General features: G+C 45.7%; 1 protein-coding gene across 1 annotated transcript in view; it reads right to left on the reverse strand.

Annotated features, from left to right (window-relative positions):
- The window catches only part of LOC8033375 (carboxylesterase 5A), a 62,427-nt gene that overhangs the window by 34,511 nt on the left and 4,658 nt on the right, over positions 1 to 23,258 (reverse strand). Inside the window, exons 3-6 of the mRNA XM_040207391.3 lie at positions 21,983 to 22,123; positions 15,325 to 15,381; positions 12,755 to 13,036; positions 2,024 to 2,298 (exon numbers count right to left, since the gene is read on the reverse strand). Coding sequence (XP_040063325.1) covers positions 2,024 to 2,298; positions 12,755 to 13,036; positions 15,325 to 15,381; positions 21,983 to 22,123 — 755 coding nt within the window. The remainder of the gene's footprint in view (positions 1 to 2,023; positions 2,299 to 12,754; positions 13,037 to 15,324; positions 15,382 to 21,982; positions 22,124 to 23,258) is intronic.

A 23,258-nucleotide genomic window follows, 5' to 3' on the forward strand; every position in this document is an offset into this window, starting at 1 on the left:
GGGTCTTGCGACAGGGGAGGCTGCAGGAAGAGGCGCTCGGAAGCCGTAATGGCTCCCCAGCCCCAGGACTCGCCCCAGGACCTTCCCCAGGACCAGGCATAGGCTCCCCGCTGAGCTTCCTCCCTAGCCCCTTTCAAAAAAAGTTCCGAAAAAAGTATTAATTGATCTTGAATTAGTCATTTGCTCGCCAGATAAAATAGTGCACAGACAAAGCATAGGAGGACCTTGCCATTTGTGCCCAGAATGTTTTTCTTGCAGTGGGCTGCTAATAAGAAACAGGCCAGGGGTTCTTAAAACCCAATGTTGGAATAACCAGGATTTAAACACATTGCCATCATTGCATAGCCAGCATTAAAGATATGGCATTAACACTGGGACATCCCAATGAATCAGCTTGACTGACGATAACGGCCTATTCAATGATTGAACTTGTGTACCAATGATGGCATAGCCATTGAATTAGTGTAAAAGCCAAAATTGGCATAGCCAGTGACATAGTGTGGATGCCAACGATGGCTGAAATATTGGTTTAACGATGGCCTAAAAAAGGTGCCAATGATGGCTGGATCATTGGTTGAACGATGGCCCAACGTTGGCACCAATGACGGCTGGAAGGTTGGTTGAACGGTGGCCCAACGTTGGTGCCAATGATGGCTGGATCATTGGTTGAACGATGGCCCAACGTTGGTGCCAATGGCTGGGCCAACATTGGAAGAAGTTGCGCTCGGCCAGAATACCAATGTTGGACCAACCTCCGGAGCCAGCGTTTGCCGTTGTTGGCCCAATGTAGGTCCAACATTGGTGTGCTGCCTGGGTTCATGATGATCAAAAAGCGGATCAAGACGACGGACCCAGAAGAACACACAGACACAGCGCTGTGTCCGTGTCTTCTTCTGTGTCCGTCGTCTTGTTGCGCTTTCTAATCATCTACATATTAAACTCGCAAGTATTGGAAGTCTGGTAGCAAGTTTTATTATTCGCATTTAGGTGTCCTGCTAATACACCTTTTTGATTATTTTGATATTTGATTGCACTTTTATTCTCTGTGTGCAAGTGCGTATCTAAATCTATTTATTAAGTGATTTTTACTTATTTATGTTTTCCTGTTTATTACCTGGCCCTCGACACCGCGACAGACACCCAGTCCGCAACTTAGCGATAAATTTTGAATACTCCTGGTGTAGATTTACTTCGTTTCACCTTACGTCCAGACGCAGCCGACGCTACGAGCTGATGGGTCCGATCAGACAGCGTCAAAAGCGTACCATCAGGGTGTTCGGCATGTTGATGTACGTGCCATATAGCATCAGTGAACCAATCATAAACATAAACGGCATATTGACTTGCGCTTTCGGCGCTGTTTGATTGGTCCCATTAGCTCGTAGAGTCGGCCGCGTCTGGACTTAGCTGATAGGAAGTATAGCTGCATCACGAACATTACGACGTGAGCCCTATTGAGGATTTTGCTTATACGAGTAAGTACCAAGCCCTGAATTTTGGAACCCAGGTTGGCGCGCCACATCAGCCCATTCTGTTACACCGCTAGCTTCTACCTCAATCTTGTGACGGAAGAGAACCGCCCGAAATTCCGCCTGTGTTCGTTCGTGCATGCTGTGCGGCACTCTGCATCTCCTTCGATAAAAGCGCCTACATACATTTGAACACATACACCCGAACGAGAAATGCGGAGGCACTTGGCTGTAATACCCTGTGGAGACTCTGATATTCTTCGGAAGAGAGGTGCTGCGCATTTTCAGAGCGCGTTCCACAACCCACCATATACTCCGTTCACCCTTAAGCTGAGACTGCAGCCAATTTCACGAGCACGAGAGCTCGAAGTCGTTGCTTAGAAGCATTCTTCCGGATGAACGAGCGCTCGTGCCAGAAATGCGCGTCTCAAGACCAGGAAGGTGGGCTAGCTCGCACTTGTATGTTTGGTTGCAGACTCAGCTTAAGTAAGAGCAGAGCATAGACAACGATGGCATCGCGCAGAAGACGATTTTACCGGAATGATCTACAGTACCAGGCACGCCGAAGGCGAGCAGTCCGAGGCGGTAGTTGGGCGCCACCACTACGACGCCTCCGACGGCGGCGAAGGCGCTGCCGTCGTACCAGTCCCCACCGCCTCGGGAGAAGCCCAGGCTGAAGAGGAAGAGCAGCACGGTTCGCACCCCGGAGCACGGCTCGACGCTGATGTGGCAACCGGACGCCGGCGACCAGATGTTCAGGTACAGGCAGTTTTCCTGGCGCAGTTGGTCCGTGTAGTTTAAGGGCGCTTCTGCCTTGGGCTGAGGACACCTGCGGTCGGAAAGACGAAGATGGTCTTGCGACGACATATGCCGTAAAAAGGGGGACACACCGAGCGGACCTCGGTTTTCATTAATCCGGGCCCGCGGGCGTCGAAACGAGGAAAGCATGGGTGTGAGGAATAAACTAATTCCACAGGGGGTACTGTAGCCAAGCAGGGTTAGTCCGTGTCTCCTTCGTGTGCTTTGTTTGTCCTCTAAAGCAAAATGTGTGACGCACATGCCCTGGTTATTATGTAAAGCATATTTTATTGGCCGCACTTGTGTTTCTAGTTCCGCGAAGTTTAGGCGTCACGTTTCTCTAATGTTGCATGCCGCGATCCTGGTGGTTGGTATTGGAAGTTTCGACGTAAAGTACGAGCGAACGCAACTTTTTTTGTCGTCGCAGGGTACCCAACTCAGGTTGCTGAGGTTTCTGTGTACTGTCAAGCTGCAGAGCAACACACAGCAGAACAAGCGTTCGCCATATCCACCACCGCTATTTTGACACCGCTAAGATCGTGAGTTTAAAAGCACCATGGTAAACTTCCACCAGCTCGCCTCCACACTGAGTGTAATAACTATAGGTTCAGTGTTTTCTGTATTTATTTTTCTTCCAATTCGAGGGTCATTTATCGGTGTATATTTTTCCTTTTAATCGGTGTTTTCCGGTGTCTAGTTTCTATGCGAGAGAGAAATCGGTGTTTATCGGGCTTGTAACGCGACTTTATACTTACTGGAGAAAACCTAATTTATAACTCACCTGAAATAACACAACTTCATTGAACACGTACCAAACACTTTACACAATTAATGAATGCACCAACAAGGGAAAATAAAAACTGAAACGCGACGCTTCCATGAGCATGAAATTCATACTTAAACTTATTGAAAACAAATAGACCGATCTATACCAGCCAGTTTGACTACGCCGCCACTGCCCCAATGCATCGAGGGAACTTCGGTCTTTCTGCACGTGCAATAACCATGGTGGGACTCCGCGCTTGTAAAGCATGAGACTGCACGAGTCCTCGCATGCACGGCCGTCTGCCTACCGTGAACTAAAGTTATGGCGGCGTCACGCATGCGCCGAACACTTAGTGAGATCGGTTTATTGACATGTGAATTGTGAGAGATTTGTCAGCCATTAGAGCACGCTCCTTGCGGCTTAGGAAACGCAGGCCACTAAACGCACGTTCTACGTTTGCGCTTCACATCACGATGCATGGGAAGAAAATTGAGGGAAGCTTTTGACAAGGCTGACCATTCTTTGCTGTGCGCTCTCCATAAGCTGCCAATGCAAACTTCAGGGGAATCAGGGGAAAGCGGTTCACCCTCCTCGCCCACCTCCCAATCCTTACGCGGCGCAGGGGGGGGGGGGGGGGGGGGGGGGGGATAATCGCTTCTCGGGAACCCTACAAAAGTACAAAGAGAGGCTTAATTACACCCCCCCCCCCCCCAAAACAAAAAAAATCAATTTTTTTAGGCGATTTTTATGGTGGGGAATACTACCCAATTAATATTTTGCTACAGAGTCGCGTATCTTTTTAATAAAGCCAAAAAACGCAACTGCTCGAAACTGAAACCGAAACCCCTGCACCGCACGGAGAAGTGGAGAGGAGAGAGCGAGTGGTGGAAGTCACGTAACTACACCCGACCGTGCGATTGTTTTTTTTTTTTTTTCTTCCGGGTGCAGCAGACGAAATGCGTTGCGGGATCCGTTCGCCGTGCGATTCCTTTGCAGTTATGTACGTTCCGCTTGCTACTCTGTACTTCAAGATGAGTTCTTATTTTGTACATTGAAGTTTGGAAAATGAGTAGTGAGTGCCCGTGATGAATTCCCGTGATCGGCTCCGAAAAGAATACTTCCAAGATGGTGCGTGAAGAGCTACCTCACATGTCCTGCATCTGAAAGTGGCATTGTGCGGAAGTGTCAAAAATGGAATCCCATGCAATTTAGTTCAGCAACATATCGTCCACAACAATTTTTTTTTAGTGATAGCTGTAAAAAAAGAATATAATAATAAACGTAAACATCGCAAAATGTCTGAAAAAAAAAATGGTACGCTCACACTACGGATCGAACCCGTGTCCACTGCGTGTGAAGCGGACGTCTTTCGACTTAGCTAATGAAGAAACTCCTTCGTTTGTAGTAATGCAGCCAGTCGACTGTATGTCGGAAAGTTTGCTGCTGATTTCCCTCCAGTACATGCACTCCCGGCTTAAAGTCGGGCAGCACCGCGCATTGGCCACATTCGCACCTAGTAAAAAAAACGTACGCGTGCGTATTCGACTCGATATATGTACTTCGTGCTTGACGTTTGAGCGAGCGATGTCTTTAGCCACGAGAAGGGACGACGGTTCGGCAACGTCTTCGTGCAATCGGCTTGCTGGTCGGGCGTATCGTACGGGATGAATATCAATTCTTTTGATCGGTGCAAAATTTCTCTTTCGAAGGAACACCGAATTCGCCGGTACCGTCAACGATAGTTCTGAACTAGAGGTCCCACACCCGTCGTCCGCTGCCACCCGCGAGTCCCACGAATTGCGAAACGACGCCATGTTGAGAATTATGCAGTGAACGCACAGAATGTTTCCGGTTGTCTGTGCAACTTTCTTTTTTTTTTCAATCAACGTATTCGAAGCTTTTTGTAAGCCACAAAAAATGGGTTTTATATTTGTTTTTTTCTATTTTTAGTATTGACTGTGTGCCTTCAATCACCCACGACTTTGATTCAATTAGGTGGTCGCGTCTAAACATTAGAAACGGCCCGTGACCCCGAAAAAGAGAGTAAGCGCGACTTAAACCGGCCAGTTCTCGATCGGCGGTTTTCGGGCGGAAAGAAACCGAATTTCTAGCCGCAAATTCTGTTCTGTGTAGTTGGGCTCTCATATGTCACGTACAACTAAAAACCTCGGCGAGCATAAATACCCTGTCAGTGTCCCTTTAAGAATCAGTTACTTTTGTTGAATTCTCCCACTCGAAGCCACTCAAAAATGCCACAAAAAAGGGGTGTCTTTTTTTCTTCCGCCCGTGGCGACTAATCATTTTTTTTTTTTTTTACTTTGCCGCCTAGTTTGCTTGTCGCTGGTGCGCTGGCTGCACCTCTAGCTGGTCTAGACGGTTCCGCACACATTGGGCGCGTTAAGTTAACGCGCTCGAGCGCGCTCTAGCGGTCAGAGTGCGCTCGAGCTAAACTAAACGACATCGTCTCACTTCCGGTGCACGGTGGCGGAGCGCGCTCCGCGAGCTCCGTCGTCGGCATAGAGATCATACATACTAACTCTAGAGGAAAAGGTCCGCCATTTTCCCACACATTCTGGCTGCCGCAAGCGGCGGATCATGCAGGCAGACCTTCTGGGTCCCAAACACGGTTACATCATCAGAGCAGTTTCGTGAACTTCAACAATTCACGAACTTACCGGTGGAAAGATATTCACGTTCCTTTCGAAGCTTTCTTTTTGAAAAGCGCGCAGATGTACGGCCTCGCGTTAACGCTAAACTAAACCATATACCCGGCCAGTGTTGCCAGATGGAGAAAAAAAAAGTCAGCAGATTGATCCCCAAAAAGTCAGTAGATTTGCACAAAAATCAGTAGATTCTACGAAATATGTGTTTTGCCATGTTTTGCTATCTCCATTAATACACACTTCGAAGAAATAGTATAAAGTAACATGGTAATAAACACAAATAAAAATGAAAGAAAAAAACAAGACCAGTTCTCGAGTAACTTTATATGAAGGACAAATTAAGATGGCTCCATAAATGTTTTTCTTTTAGTCATTATTGACTGTTTCGAGGATTATTCTTTGAAATGGAGACTGAGGCACTTTTGGGATCACAGATGAAGGCGACAGTGCGACTTTCACCTGTCGCTATTATTGAAACGAAACCGAAACAAGACGCTCCGGCAAGTGCGCGCGAACATGTCAAATGGACGTCCTCTGCATGCTGCCATCTTTCCTTACTGGGCTGTGGGAGGTTTTTGAAGCAACGCTGTTGGTCCGGAGCACTGTTGAGGCTACGCGTCGTCTGCTACGGGCTTATTTCTTTTTCGCCTGACCCAAAGTTTACGTTCAAACGTGGAGAAACTTCATTCGTTAGCTTTTTAAGCCACCGAGGAATAGGATTATATCATTTTCTTGCCACAGCCTGCCAAATAAAAGAAAATAACTGAAATTTGGATGTCGATCCCATGCATTCCGCCCGCTCAACTCGAAGCTATTCTAGTAGATTGTATAGGAGCAGCCGAGAGTTCAGGCGCATGCGCAAACACCTCTCGCTCTGCGCCGCGGGCTGATTGGCTCACTCGGGAGAGGGACGTTACGGCGAGATCATAGGCTAGCCAAACTCTCTCCATATATGGCTGTGGCCCGGATGTCACCGTCGAACCTGGTCGAACCTGCTCTGGGTGAATACATAGATGAATATACGGCTACGTCACTCGAATAGGACGGGCTTCTGGGCCATCTAGCCAGTGCTTCGTTTTTAATTCTGGGACATTATGAGTAGGGGTGTCGCGAACTTTTGTCGAACCAGATTTTTAGGTCGAACTTTCGGGGTTCGACTGGGTCGAACCGGTTCGACGAACCTTCGAACTTTTCACCAAATTCGACCGGTTCGACTTTGTGGACAGTGTGGCCAGACCTTGATACAAGCATGTCTATGTTTGGCGAATGTTTTTTTTAAAGAAAAGGGTTATTTCATTTTATAAACAGTTGCAATTAAAAGAAACTAATTCTAATCACTGAAAAGGTTAATAACTTAACTTTTTTGTACTGTAGTAAGTGAAATCACCAATCGGCGCTGCCCTTAATTTATCCTTTAGCCATTACCGTCCAATCCGAAGCCAACTGGCCAGCCTGTCGCGCATGCGCACACGAGTCGAACCTCAATGCAAGGTTCGTCGAATTTTTCACTAAAAGTTCGAAAAAGTCGAACCTGGTCGAACTCGAACCACGGCCGGTTCGCGACACCCCTAATTATGAGTTTCCTTTGATGGGAAACACTGGGAACTGAAGGGGCCATATAATAAATTTTTAATATGTTTACTAAAAAAAATTCCGTAGATTTTCTTGTTTTTCAGTGAATCAGTAGACCCGGAACAAAATCAGTAGATCTACTGATAAATAAGTAGACCTGGCAACACTGTACCCGGCTTCGCCAGTGGGGCGCGGCTGGGCGCGGTTGAGGAATACGAAACTGCGCAACCACCAGATTTCCGAGATTTCGACAGAAGGGAAGTTAATGCAGCGTGATGACTTTATTGCTTTTTATAAGCGTTAGAATAGCTCATAATTTAGTTTACGACGTTAAATTATCACTGTTTATATTGCTAAGAGTTTTCACTCTTCGCGTTACCATGGCAACGTTGCTTTCTTTCTCTCGTGTTCTGTCGCTCTCTTTTGCGTTCGTTCACTCGGGACCCAGGATGTCGGCGCACGGGATTTGCCACTCCTCCTCACCCACCTTTACCCCCCTGGTCGTCGGAGATGGTGCGCGAGAGCTCAAACAGGTTGGTTTCCGGTGTAATGACGACGTTTCCGCTCTCGCGGCCAGTCTCGCGGTTACTCGAGGTTAATTTACTCGAGGTGGTTTCACGCGGTGGTCTCGCACGAGACGGAAGAAACATCGAAACCCCAAGCGTTTTGGAAATACGCGGCCGGGCCGCCGGGACACTCTGGACCAGAGGCGTCGGGTGTGCGCAATCCTTGGCGAGCGAGTTCGCTTTCGAATGCTCCGAGGATGCCATGCATCGCGCTCGCCTCGCCAAACCTCGCGGACCGCGACCGCACCAACTGAACCCCGCGGCCCAAAGGCTCCGGCCTAGCCAGGAACGGCACCGAGGTAGGCCCGGTCGTGGGTAGGAGCTGCTCGTTCTGCGCTGCCATGCAGTGCTCGGAGCCCTCGGCGTCGTTCGTGCTTGCGCTGAAGCCTTTAGGGACTCCCTCGGACGCGCAAGTCGCGCCTGCTTGGATGCGTGGATACTTCGACGGCGATCGCTTGGCAGCTCGTGCAATCGTTCCGTCATCGTGGAAAATAAAAAAAGCATGGTGCTGGTGTAGAAAGGTATGCATACATCCTTCAAATGCTTGTCGAAGTTTTTCATGTACCTTACCGCAATTTCACGATCAGGCGAGCCAATGAATTCGGCCATTCAGCCGTCATTCTTTAAGGCTTTTGGTAATTCAGGGGGCGTTCGGCGTACCTTTAATCGCCGCACCAACAGCGTACAGCACAAATACAAGCTCTTGCTATTGCCGCCCTCTCTGCGCACTTATTCCATCGAACTCGTCGTCGAACAAACACTTCTTCGACGTTTCGATATACTGCAGTTCCGACGAGACGGGAGCCGTGTTTACGCGCGCCAGAAAGCCGGAACCGGAAACGTTAAAAAAATAGGCGTCAGATGGCGCCTCGGTACTAAAGTGCGCCGTTAACCTACGCTCCGAACCCGCGCGCTCGAGCGCAGATGTCCGGAGTCCGGAGCTCACTAACTTAACGCGCCCATTCACTCTTTGCAGACTGCGGTAGTTAATAAAAAGAAAAAAACAGGTTCCGAATGAGCTTTTGATAAAATGAACAACCGGAGAAACAGTTCAGTGCGTCTGTGTTCCGGATCAACGAGGAAATAAAAAGTGGCCGAAGTTTCTGCTTCCGTTACGCTGATTCTCAAAAAAATGCGTGAGCATTTTTCGCGGCGGTTATGTAGTCTATAACAAATCATGGTGAATGCAGCCTCTCAGGACCAGGGCCGGCCCATACCCATCAAGCGCCCTGGGCGAACTCTGGCTTTGGCGCCCCCCCGCCCCCCCTTCCTCCCTTTTTATACGCCCCTATATAACGACATCACGTTGTTAGTAAAGATGTGAGTAGTGGCCACGGTGGAAGAAACACATTTAGGAGACGCCACTGGCCGCTTTTCCCGCGGGGAGTGAGCGAACAAATCGTGTTCGGAGCTAGCCCCGAACCAGTAGTAGTTGGTTCCGCGCCGCGGCAGAGTGCGCTGCGGTATGAGGTCCCTCCTCGGCTGCCACGGTGTCGGCGGCGTAGCGTGCTCCCCTTTTTCGCGGTGTGGTGGTGTGGTGGTGGTGTGCGGCCAGTGGCTGGCCTCGTGTTTTGCTTTAGTGCTGTGTCGATCACAGCTGCCACCATCGTGCAGGAAGGTGAGTTTTAACCCGAAGAAGAAGGAAGAAAACACACATTGACGGACTCTGGCGACTTGGTGGCGGCGTGACGGCGCCGCTGCGGTGAGGTACAACAAGAAGCGGTGAGCGAGGGAATGGCGGGACCACCACTGGGAGAACCAACCGGAGCAGTCGGTTTGGCAAGAACCCCACACTTGGGCGCCATCTATCCCCATGCAATTGAAGCGCGTTCGAAGCGCCGAACATAAGGTCGCCGCCGCGTCGGACAGAGAGTCATCACCTAAATGTGTTTCTTCCACCGTGGTAGTGGCACCAAACGAGCGTTTTGACAGACGAGAACCTCATTTCAAAAATTAATGGCGATCGAGCATATGGCGTCATATCGTGCGCCGTCCTCAAATAAACAAATAAAAGCAACAAAAAAAATTCAAGAGGGCTGCGCGGTGGTGCTTTTCTTTCGATGGTGTCCTGAGCAACCGCCCAGGTCGCCCATTCTTAGTGCCGGCCCTGCTCAACACTTTTCTGTGGGGGCGAACATTCCCGAAGCCCCTCTTCTCCCTCGTGCAGGCAGATCACTTAGCGCACGCATGAAGGACGTGCGCGCGATGTGCGAAAAACTACAAAGGCATTTCGTTGTGCATACAGGGGCGACGACACCGTGCACTTACGGCCCGGTGTGACGTGACATGGTAAGACGACTGTGTGTCAAGAATGGCGTGACAGGCCGAAAAACCGAACCGCAGTCCGTGTGAGCACACAGGTCTCCATAGGCGATGCCAGGAGCTTCCAGGGTGTCCAAAGCGCGTACCCGCACGCCGACCGCGTCCTCCGTCCCCAGCTCCACCGGCGATCTTCGGTTGCTAGGGCTGTGGCGCCATCCCGTAGCGAAGTTGCGAACTCTCTAAACATGTGCTCCAATGACGTCTAAGGTCAACGCATGTACCAAAGCACTAATGTTAATGCATTAAAAAAGAGAGAGAGAGAGAGGTAGAAAAGAATTTTCTAGTAAAACTGGTGTTTTTTACAGCGAAGCTGTTATGTGCCAGGATCTGGAAAGAAATGCGTCCATAAATATTAACAAAAAAAAAACAAAAAAACCCGTTTAAACGGTGCTTCTTCGTTCCGATTGGTCGTGACAGGTATAATTACAAAGAGGGGGCAACCCTCGTGAGTCAGCCTTCCTTGGCATTATTAGGTAGAGAAGTCTGATCCCTTGTTATCATCTATGGTCACCGACTTAGCTAAGATTGCGCTGTGACGAGGCTGAGGGCAGAACGCGCCGTTAGCAAGAACGTATCCGAAGTCAAAATACAAGCAATGGCGGTTTACTATAGTGGCCATAAGGCAATGACCACTTTAGGCCCTAAGAATTAAACAAAGAGAATTAAACAACGAAGTTGTGTACGTGTCTTCATTGCAACCATACGTAAATCGTATATATGTCGTATGGTTGAAAAGTTGTCGTAAAGATAACAGCTTCCTTCGTCCCCCATCTTCACGTAAAGTAAATAAATTCAACTTTTTTTTTTCCAAGGACAGCGTAAAGGGGCCCTGCAATCCTATTTAAGCGTCTACCTTTTTTCCGGTTTCCACGTTTCTTGAAGTTCAGGCAAGCCAGCGGGCACGGAGAGGTGCGTTATATTTTAAGCGGACGACGCGGAATCCTCCTCCACCGACGAGGGCGACCCGCGGTACCGAAAGCGCGCAAAATGTGACGTCTTTGGTCCTGGGCTTACTACTGGTCAGAGACGCTAAAAGCTTCTTTTTAGTCGAAATACAAAATTTAAGTGGCGCGAACCGTTTCAATTACTCACAAAAGTAGTTTTTGTTCACTATTTTAGATGAGAAAAGAAACAAATGCAGTTTATAAAGTACGGAAACAAGAAATGACCCGTCGACATACCCGCCACCAAGCGGTGCAAAAGGCGGCGCGTACTGGAAACAAGGAGGTTAGAAGTACTAGGAGGGGGCACGTTGCAATATTGGTGAAGCCTAGTCATAAAAAGTTTAAACGATTTTGTGCCCAGCGTGACCGCAGATCTCTCTGGCAATTGGTGCGCGTGACATGTCACGTGTGAGATGGATGGTTGATTGTAGAAAGACTCCTTGCAGGCTTGCGCGCGCTCCGTCCAGTAGGTTTTATCAGATCGAAGGCTAGACTGTGGTGTATTCTAGTACCCTATAGCAAGACGAAGGCTAGCTACGGTCACGTGATGTGGTCACGTTGGCATGGTAAGTGAGGAGAGTAAGGAGGAAAATGAGAAAGAGGCGAGGCGTCAAGGGAGCATGGCTTGTGGAGGCTACGCGGCCGACGTCATGCCCTCTCCTACCCTTCTATCCTCCTTGACTGGAAAGGAGTAGTGGGAGCGCCGACACGGAAAGGTCCCGGATGTACGCGGCGGCGCTGCGGTCGTATGGACAGGAGGATCCGACCGGCTCCGAGCGTTCCGACCACTGATCTCTATGACAATTGCTGGATCGCGCTTCCCCGCTTGTTCGCTGCAGCGCAAGTGAAGCCCGGTGGCTTCACTTGCGGAAGCGGCAAGCGCGATCCAGCAATTGTCATTGAGATCAGTGGTTCCGACCGAGATGCTTTGTCCTGCGGTTTGGCCGTTTCGCGGTATGGCAGCTCGAAGTTGCTCCCATTCTGAACTGATCTTTACCCCGTGTTTGCTGTCGTTTGTGGCAAATGAAAGGCCGAATTAGTGTTTAATCGCACAGCAAATGCAATGAGAGCCGCTTTGGCTGCCCGCTGCATGCATACAGCCTATGCAGAACATGCTTTAGTGGCGCCCTCTCGCGCCGTCGACACGGAGTGCGGCAGCCGTGAGCGCTCGCGATGAGCACACTGCCCCTCCTCTAGTTCACGGCCGCTCAAGCAACCAAGGACGTCATGAGGGAGGTTATTTTTTGCTTGTTTTTGTCATTTTAATTTGCCTATAACTTTTAAAATACAGCGAATTTTGAGAAAATAAAAGTTTCACTAAGTTACCACGTTCTGTGCGCTTAGGTTCCGTGTAAATTAAAATCCAGTAAAAAAGTCCTTGCAGGGCCCCTTTAAGTTTTGCGTTTTTCGTTTTTCACCGATTATAAAAAAACCGCCTCGGGGGTTAATTTTCGGTGTTTACCTTTATATGCCGAAAACACAAAACCCTAAACATAACACATCTGTGACCTCATGGGGCAGAAATCCAGGGATAATTTACGCGGTAAACACGCCAATCGGAGGCGTATTCCATAGCTGTGGTCGCGTTGTGTGTCTCGCGGACGCTACAGCACCCCCTTGCCGAGAAAAACCAGCCTACTGGAAGACCACGTACCTGACACCGGGGTGATGGGGAACGGTTCCGTTCATCGGGGGCACATAGGCGGCTGCCCTGGCGAAGCGGGAACCCTTCAGTTCGCCGAAAGGAACGCCCAGAAACGCGTACACGCTTTCGCCTTCCAAGGTCTCGACTCTGCCTTGAAACCTTCCAAAGTAGGTTTCGAGCGTAAACTCGGTTCGCCTATAAAGCTTCATCCACAATATCGTCACGACCAGGGTCCCGAATCCGAGAAACAAGACGACGTAGAAGAACCTGAAGAATGTCTCCACAGCACCCCTGGGAAATTGAGAAGAACCCGAAAAACGTCTCGATCCCTGACAACGAGGAATCTAAACATACACATCACACAAAAGACAGTCTGCATACAGATTCGAACGTCGCCGCGAGATCCGTGCTTCGAATGCCACGTGACAATGAGTTCAAGAAAGAAACTTGGCACGCGGCATTCGAACCACGGATATTGCGGTGACTCATGTTTGCAGACTGTCTTTTGTATAATGTATGAGCAGTGTGAACCCGGCTTAAAGTAATGTAGAGGAAGTATTCACTGGCGGCCATAGCTGTGTGCGCAAATGATGAGCGCGTGCTGATGATGGCCAGCTTCCACAGTTATTTTGCAACGTGCATTCCGCACCATCAAGAGTGCCGGTCTTAGCAGCCTATTGATGTGAGCTCGTTCTGAGCATGCGCTCTTAACAGCACCCACAGATATGGCGTCCAGTGAATACTCCCTTTACTTCCCGTGCAAAACTGACGCGGTTTTGTATTTTAGTATAAACACTTAAATCGTTTTCATTTGGCCTCCAGGTTTATAAATATTGATATTATTATTATTATTTTTAATTTGGTACACGGAGAGTGCAGAAAATTATTTTCGAAGTACCGCTGAGGCCCCTTCCTCCCGGAGCGTTACATCATAAAAGAAGTTTTCGGAATCTTCGCTCTCCCGCATCTTCAGAGCCTATCAAAGCTATGCACGTGAAGCCTTGCTACTTACAAAAAGGTAAAAGAACAAAACAAAACAAACAAAAAACATCATGGCTGGTGAGTATGGGGGAATATACGTGCCAGGGGCTTGCAAGTGCACGCGCTGCCAACAAGAGATTCACGCGCTTTTGCGTCCGAAAGATCGATTTATGACGTAACGACTGGTCCGAGGTTTTTCGCGTTTAGATACATTTTCGGGAAAACCGAACGTGACATTCAGATTCACGGGAATAAAATACTCTAGAAATCACATCGAACTCGTTATCTTCAAGCACTTCTTCAGCTTCCCTTTAAATCATCTCAAACGGCGTGATCGCAAAGGCATTTATACTTGCGTGTTTATTTCGGTTTCTTGCGCTGACTGTCATGATTGTATTTTAGGAATAGATATACCCTTTATCGATGCACTACAGCTGAACCCGTTGGGTGAGTTTCGAATTCGCCACAAACTTTTCATTGGAAAGAAGCTAGGTCAGGCGCAGGGTGGAGAATAAAATCATGATGATTTAAATCGGGATTTAAATCCAATCAGTTTTACTGCGATAACTTAAATCAAACCTTTCCCTTCCAAATATTTTCCAAAATATTTTTCTTTTAACTACAGTTTATCTCTAATTTGATAATTTCTATCTACATTTGTTTTGTATCTAAATAAAATATTCAGCAATCAAGGAAGATTGTACCAGGTTAAAATCGTGCAAAAAGCAATGCTTTTTTGAGCAAATCGGAACGTCGGGCTTTCTGTCTACCTTCCATTTATTTCGCCAGTTACGTGGCGTTTGCTTGCAATCAAATCATAGCAAAAAAAAAATGAAAACATTAAAAGTAATAATAAAGCAAATCAAAACGTACAAAAAGAGGTGGTAAAGGTTTGTAGTATCTAAAAGGACAAGCTGCTCTTGTTTTAGTTTGGCAGGGCCTACATCACTAAAACGTTTTCAATGAGAGTGGATTTTAAATGTACAGTGATTATTTTGTCCCCATTGTTTTTAATATTCTGATGGATTAGTAAATGTACCTACCATGTTTAAAAATACATATAGCAATCTAATTTAAATAAAGTAAATTTGATTTAAATCACATATGTCTTCTTTATATTTTCAAAAATAATGTGTTCTTTTTACTAATCTGGTCAAGTGGTTCAGCTAGTACTTATATTGATCAAGCAAGGAACGTGGCCCTTCTTGGTGCAGCTTGCTGCGTTCGATTCATACCTGCACTAGCCTACAACGGCGCAGAAAAGGGCAGGGCGTAGCAGAAACTACTTCCGGTTTTCCGGTCTGCGTTTTTAGATAGACTGCACTCATAAACCAAATATGACGGTGTGCACCCGGTGCAGCGGGTGCAAGAGCTGCAGGTAACTAAATTGAACACAGCTAAATTGAAACCCGCCTCTTCATCGAAGGCGGGAATTTCAATCAGAACTTCGCCTCTTTTGTCGAGTATAGATATCCACGGGCCTTTCCCACCTTCGCTTATTACTTGTATTCTACATTTGTTGAACAGGTTGCAGGAAGTAACTAAAGACCTTAGAAACGCTCTATTTTTTTTAATAAACTACGTTATCGTTTACTTACTCTTTGTATGATGGCCGCAAAAGATCCAGAGTGGAGGTGTCGTCCGTTGGCGATAGCCTGAAATACCCAATCATAATCATGCGAAAATATAGCGAAGATGTAGCAATAAGTACAAAACGAACGTGTTGGTAACGGTAATTAGACATGAGGAAGATTCATAGAAAGGGGGGGACGGACGGACACGAAGACGGCGGAAGTCTTCGTGTCCGTCCCCCCCTTTCTATGTATCTTCCTCATGTCTAATGTAGCAATACTTTGGGGGTTTTCAAAGACACGTTTGAAGCACCAAATTATGTTGACGAAATGATCATGCAGTGTCCTCGTCACCACAACATTAGAAACGTGGCTCGTGAAACGAGGCACGTGTTTTTTTTTTTAATGTCTTTTATGTCTTATTTACACTCGCAAAATCGCGGGCGGATCCGCGCGGATTTTTGACGCCAGGTGATAGAACCCACTCGCTGCCTGCGAAATATTTGGCCGCGAAGGCAATCGGTATACGAAAACCAATCTTTCCCGCAAGGAAAAAAAATAGACATTTCCGCTCGCCACATCCCATAAGAACGCATAGAGGGAATGGCGTTTTCTGACGTCACATTCGGCCCGAGTCCACCCAAAACCAGCTAGAAGACAAGGTCAGCGCACGTCTAACATAGCGCCAGTTGTGAGACGATGCAAAACTCGCAGTAGACGATGGTGAGGCGTGGTTTTATGCAGCGCCACGTAAATCCACTAGGCATGACGATTTTTTTTTTTTTTTTAGGGGGGCGCAGGTTTAATTTTTTATACTTCGTTTCACTTTAAGTCCAGGCGCAGTCGACGCCACCAGCTAATTGGACCGATCCAGCAGCGTTTGACCTTTCTTGCTTATGGCTGGTTCGGCGATGATAGAACACGTAAAAAACACGATAACATCATGATGGTGCTTTTTTGACGCTGTCTGGTTGGCACTATTAAAGCCCCTGTATACGGAAAAGTAGCGACATCCTTTGAAGAATGCCGCCTGCTATCTTGGAGCGATCCAGGCGGCGCTACCGTCGACGCGCGAGCGCGAAAGAGCAAAAGATAACAGGGAGTTTTCGTAGATCGTTTTTGCCGTCCCGCAACGCCCTCCGCAACCCGCTACGTTACCCGGAACTGTACAGTCAAGGCTATCGGCGCGCAGGCGCAGTAGCAGCTTCTTCGTTGCGGAGGGCTTAGCGGAGGTGGAAACGCGGTCTACGAAAACTCCCCAACAATAAAAGTGTGCATGAGGGACGAGAAGGGAGAAGGAATGCCTATTCTGTCGGAGTGCAGTGCGTGCTATGAGCTCATGCCGCCAATCAAATAACGCCGACTGTGCAACGTCACGGCTTTCATTGCCTTTCTTTGAGCACATTCTTCGCGGCTGGCAGATCGTGACAGTGCGCTTTTAGCCTGTGTCCATGTATTTCCGTGTCTTCAAGCCTTTGACTGCGCTCTGACTCAAGTATAGGAAGGCCGTCTGCTATCTTAGAGCGTTCCAGGCGGCGCTACAGTCGACGCACGGGTGCGAAAAAGCAAGACATAAAGATAAAAGGTGTGCGCGTCAAAGGAGGAGGGAGAAGATGTCGCTACCTTTCTTATTCAGGGGCCTTAGGCACTATCAGCTCGCAGCGTCAGCTACGTCTGGACTTGAAGATGAAACCAAGTATAAGTGGTATTGGTTCACCTGAGCTACCGGAGTTATCCAGTTTCAAATGGCGCCGTCTCGCGAGTGTCGTTGTGCAGCAGATGTGCGTATGAAGATTAAGGAAATATTCGATGCTTTATGCGGGGAATTCTCGCAAACTTTTTTTCTATCTCGAGATCTTCCCTGAACGGCTGCCGAGAAACACCTCCCAGTTTTGGCGCGTTGATGCGGTACAACAGTGACCGAAGCCTACAGACCTTGTAATTAATAATGCACGTACAATTGAAAGTGTTTTTTTGTTCATCGCGACGCATCCATTAGGGACGGGGGGGGGGGGGGGGGGGGGATGATGTGATTCGTTAAAATAGTGCTTAAACTCGAAATATGCATATTTTTGGGCAGAAACAGTGGAGGAAAGTAGGAATTTCACAACCTTAGGGAACCCATGAGGGTGAAAAACTCCAAGGAACCCGGTTTGAGAGCCCGTGCTTTATGACAAAAAAAAGTTGCGAACTACACAAACAGCACCCACAAGGAAGGTCTGTGGAACAAAACTGACGCAGTAGTAGGCTTAGTCAACCATAGTAGACCGTAGACGACACACGTTGTGTCCCATCTTCACTTTGTTCGGTTACTGAATTTTCGTATCACCAAGACAATACAAGACGCTCTCTCGGCACTGAGGAGTTTTACCTATTTTATACCGCGTGGCATTGAAGCGTCGGCAGCGGTTTTTCAAACACTGCAGGACTAGAGGCTGTCTTTGAACGCCTGCTGATTTCAGTCCTGTGGGTAGCTTCCCGTGCACCTATATATCGATGTTTTTTTATTTGTTATTAAATTCAAATTAAAGTCTATTTTCGCTCAAAGTCATCCGTAGGATGTATTACATAAAAAAGGGGGGGGGGGGGATTAAAAGATGGGCAGACTGTCACATAAAAGAGTAAGAACGAGCATCTCTGGGCGCGAATGGAATATCGTGTAAGCAGCACGCAAGGAAGCACAAAAGAAACAAAACAAAAGCACTACATGTTTAAAACCTCTTTGCATTTAGAGCGGAATGAAATAGGATTATCAGTTACAATATTTTCATTGAGTGTACTCCATGTCAGTGGTGCGCGGGGAAAGTGGGGAACATTTATGTCTATTAATTCGTTGCATGCGGTTAAATTTTAAGAATATGGTCACACCGCTGAGATATGTAAGAACGATGATAACAATATACGTAGAGCTTATATGAGGCAGTTTCTGATACTTGTTATGCCAGAAGCACAGTCGAGACAATTGTCCACGTGTTAACAGGGTCGAAACATTTAATTCTGATTTGAGGTGTGTTACGCTTGCGAGGGGTGAATTGCTCTGATGGATGAAACCTGCGGCTTTGTTCTATATATTACTTCCATGGGTATCTATAAATTTTATCTCTTAGCTTCGCTAAGGTTTTAACGTGATATTGGGATAAATTTGTTTCTATTTTATACTTTGCACATAAACGATATTTGTATAAATCAGAAATTTTCATCACACCAATTTTACTGAAAAGATAATCGGTTGGATGTTCTAGTGGCACATTAGAGATACTTCTTAATATCTTTTTTTGTAACATAAAGATTTTGTGGAGGTTAGTATAGGTAGTAGTGCCCCATATGAGTTGACCATAATTTAAATTTGAATAAAATAATGAATTATATAATATTAACTTTGTTCTAAGCGGTAGAGTGTGTTTATAGGCTAAAAGGCTGATGGAAGTGGAAGCCTTATGCAAATTGCTTAAAAAGCCCAAATTGAGCGCTGATTTTTTCAGCATATCTTCAATATGAATGTTCCAAATGTTAAGTAATGATAATAATAATTATAATAGCTTTATTTTTTCCCAACAAAATACAATGTTGAAAAGGTGACATGGGAAAAAAGCTGTAAAAACAGCTTGACGAGCCCCGAGCCACCTATACCAGCAGTCGCGATGCAGGTGCCAAAGAAATTATACAAAAATAAAACATGACATGTGTACTACATGTTTGAGAAACTTGACAAAAAAAAGAGCTGGCGCTATACAAGATAAGTAGCATATTCATACAATTTACACAATAGCGAAAACATACACAGGACGTTAGGACATCACCGAAATAAACGCGAAAGAAAACATCGACGATTCAAAAGATTTTAGCGCTTATTGCGGACAATGTGGCTAGAAATTAACATTTGAAATAAACATTTCCCGTAAGATGCTCACCGATATATTGCTTAGCTCAATACCTTGCCTAGTAAGCTGGTTAAGGGTAGTCGGCAAAGTATATTTTAAACTTTGGTGGCCGTAATTTGTTCTAAAAAAGCGTACTTCCCAAGGTTCTTTAATTCGTGTTGGGTATCTATAAATTTTATCTCTTAGCTTCGCTAAGTTTTTAACGTGATATTGGGATAAATTTGTTTCTATTTTATACTTTGCACATAAACGATATTTGTATAAATCAAAAATTTTCATCACACCAATTTTACTGAAAAGATAATCGGTTGGATATTCTAGTGGCACATTAGAGATACTTCTTAATATCTTTTTTTGTAACATAAAGATTTTGTGGAGGTTAGTATAGGTAGTAGTGCCCCATATGAGTTGACCATAATTTAAATTTGAATAAAATAATGAATTATATAATATTAACTTTGTTCTAAGCGGTAGAGTGTCTTTATGACGATATAGAACACTGACGATGCTAGATAATTTTGATACGATATGATTAATATGGTCGTCCCATGACAAATTTTCTTGAAAAATAACGCCCAAAGTTTTAAATGCGGGAACAATTTCTATCTGAGAAGAATTTATAAAAATATCCTTGGTAACATTAATATGTTTATTCTTAGGTCGGAATATAACCGCTTTTGTCTTAACGGCGTTTATTTTTAATGCATTATGTCTACTCCATCTATTAAGCTTTTCTAGTGTTTCGTTCACGTAATCAATAAGCTCCGACGCATCATCACCATCAAACAGCAAGCTTGCATCATCTGCATAAATAAAAAAATGAGTTGAGTGACTAATATTTACGATATCATTTATATATACATTGAATAAGAATGGCCCGAAAATGCTTCCCTGGGGAACCCCTGATTCAATCGGTTTTATTTCAGATGAGTGGCCGTTTATATGAACATACTGTCTGCGGGAAGATAAATATGAACGTAGAAGTTTTGATACATGACCACGAAATCCATACATATCTAACTTCTTTAGTAGCAAATTATGATCTAGATAGTCGAACGCTTTAGTAAAGTCTACAAATAAGCCGAGAGTGAGTTTCTTTTTTTCAAAATTTCTAAGTATATGTTCTTTTTGCGCAAGGAGAGCCAGTTCTGTGGATCGATGTTTTCGAAAACCAAACTGCGACGAGCTAATTAAGTTATGATTATCAGCAAATGTTGTCATTTGAAGTAGTATAACTTTTTCTAAACCCTTAGAGAAAACAAGAAGAATTGAAACGGGTCGATAATTGCCCAGTTCGTTTTTATTTTATTTTTTATATAAAACTGTTACCTTCGCTAGTTGCATTTGACAGGGAAACTCACCGTTTATGAAACAGAGATTGAATATATGTGCTAAGGAAAGAGAAATAAGGTCAATTACGTATTTAATTGGTTTGATCTGCAATCCATCGGGGTCGCAACTTTGGCTAGTTTTTAGTACATTAAAGACAGATATTACCTCTGAAGCCGTAACAGGCATAAGAAACATGGATTCATTATTTCGAGCATTTATATATTTGCAAGCATCTGACTCTGGACGTTCTTTAACTAGACTTACATAATAGTCATTAAACGCATTTGACAATGCTTGTCCTGACAGTTCTCGATCATTGTGGCTGATCTTTAAAACTTGTTTTGTGGCGCACGAACGACCCAATACAGAGTTTAGTTTTTTCCACACAACGTCGACTCTATTATTACAAGAAAGAAAAAAGTCACAAAAATACATTTTCTTAGCATTTGGGAGTTCTTTGTTTAATTGGTTTCGATAACGTTTAAATACTGTTAGTTCTTTGAGTGATTTTGTTTTTACAAGTTTTTGATATAACGCATTTTAGTACGAATTTTTGTGAGCAAATTTTTTGTAATCCACGGTTTACGACGTTTTCTATGAGTGCTTAATTTTTTATACGGAAAGCAGCTTTCATATAGTTGTTTGAATTTGTTCAAGAACAAGTCATATGCTTTATCTGCGTTCGTTTCATGAAGGACATCATCCCAATCCGTACAAGATAGTTTTTTCTGAATTCGTTCATGTTATCAGGCGTTATATTCTGAAACTGTATAGCTAACTGATCATTATATTTTATGTTTATAGTTAGATTTTTCTTTATACACAAAAATATACCCAAGTGATCGCTTATATCAGCTATCACTACGCCAGATTTAATATATGATGTACCGTAGCTTGTAATAAATAGATCTAATAATGTCGATGATTCCGTTGTAACTCTTGTAGCAGTATTTATCATATTTTCGCATCCGTTTGATTTAATTCATTAAGTCTTAAGTGAGTGTTATTCCAAGGTATTTGTAAAAGGGTACCTTTTCATGTTGGTTCTGTTTAGTGTATAGTCCGCATTGTAAAGGCCGTTTTTATGATTAAATGCAATAGGTATTTTTTTTTTTTTTTTTAGAAACGGTTTGCGTTTTTCTGAACTTGCTCAAGATTTGCTGTATATTTCTATTTGCCTTTCCTGCCAGGACCATTCGTAAGCTCTACAGAACACAATAAATAAATAAATAATAAAAATATTAACGCAGGAACGAGCCAGCATGGACTGGCAAACAAGGGGTGTTCGCAGAACGCTCAAGAGACCAGACCCGCGTGGGCGCTGTCGTGAGGCGAAAGGTACGGACTATTTCCGCCGAGCGAATTCCGTCGGCGGCAAGGGTGTTTTCTGCAAGCCTGAAGGAGGCCCACAAAAGGTTTGAGGAATACCACGTAAGTGACGCGATTGAAGCAACGCTGCGATAATCACCAACCAAGATCTCCAGGTGGTGCTCCCTTTCTTGGACTGCACGGAACTGCTCTCACGTGGTCTCAGTGTGAACGCAATGCGGCGTTTTTTCGCCGGTGTTTCGGTTGGCGAAGGCTTCTTCGCTTCTTCGTCGGATGTTGTTATACTGCGAGACAAAAAAAAAATTATCTCGAAACGCAACTGTAAGGTGCGTAAGTTTAAGCAGACCCATTAACACCGGGAAAGTTCAGCGATCTCTTGAAGATTCCAGACTCCCAACCAACCACGGCTGGGAGTCTGTCAACCTGAAAATGGTACGTTACCTAAAAACCATCTTGTGCCATGTGCCATCGACCGGTAACGAATCATGAACTTCTATTGATAACTAGCATACTGTGCTATCGCGAATGCTGCTCTATGTAGTAATTTACAAAATCCACCCAGCAACCACAATCTGCGCAGGGGCGGACGCAGGTATCTTCAGAGGGGGGGCGGGGGGGGGGGGGGGGGGGGGGGGGGCAAGCGTATCAAGATCCCCCCTCCCCGTTTCCCGGCCATAAATAATTACACATGCAGAATTCAAGAGGGAGGTCAGGACATCCGGACCCCGCCTCTGAATGCGCCACTGTCTGTCAGCGCAAACGGATCTGAAGTTTAATGGGACAGTGGAGTTAATTTTTGTTTCCTAGTGACGATAGATTTTTGGCTGTCATTTTTACTCAGAGCTGTTGACACAATTATGCGTCTAATATTGCCTTCACAGCGCAAGAAAGCAATAAAATGTTACCGCGCGCAGGGCCGAGCAAGCGGCTCCCGGTCACGGAATTCTAGAAGATTTACGTTTATTCTTACTCGTGGTCAGGACGAACATCTTCGTTGCTCACAACGTGACCTACGAACTTAAGGTCGCCGTGGGTGAACGGGCACTTCGCCGGCGGTTCTAATTGCTTGAAGAACGGCCCGAAGGCGCCGAAAGTACTCGTCGAAGTTGGCTGAGAATACCACGACGTCGTCGAGGTAAAGCAGACAGCTGTGCCATTTGAAGCCTGCCAATACGGTGTCCATGACACGCTGGAGCCGTACACAGTGCGAAGGTCATCACCTTGAAATTGTACAGTCCATCGGGCGTGACGAAGGCAGTCTCGCTCTCGCTTGCTGTTACGCCGCCAAATCGTCACACGGTTTTCTGCTGTCTCGCCGAGCTCGTTCTTTATTTTCTTTGGCACAAATTCGCGTATTAAACTTTTTTTTTAGTTCACTCCTTTTTGACTTGTTGCTTCTATTCGTGACGATATGTCCTT

This window comes from Ixodes scapularis, unplaced genomic scaffold (genome assembly GCF_016920785.2).
Source record: "Ixodes scapularis isolate PalLabHiFi unplaced genomic scaffold, ASM1692078v2 PGA_scaffold1__304_contigs__length_218370807, whole genome shotgun sequence".
NCBI classification, from domain to species: Eukaryota; Metazoa; Arthropoda; class Arachnida; order Ixodida; family Ixodidae; genus Ixodes; species Ixodes scapularis.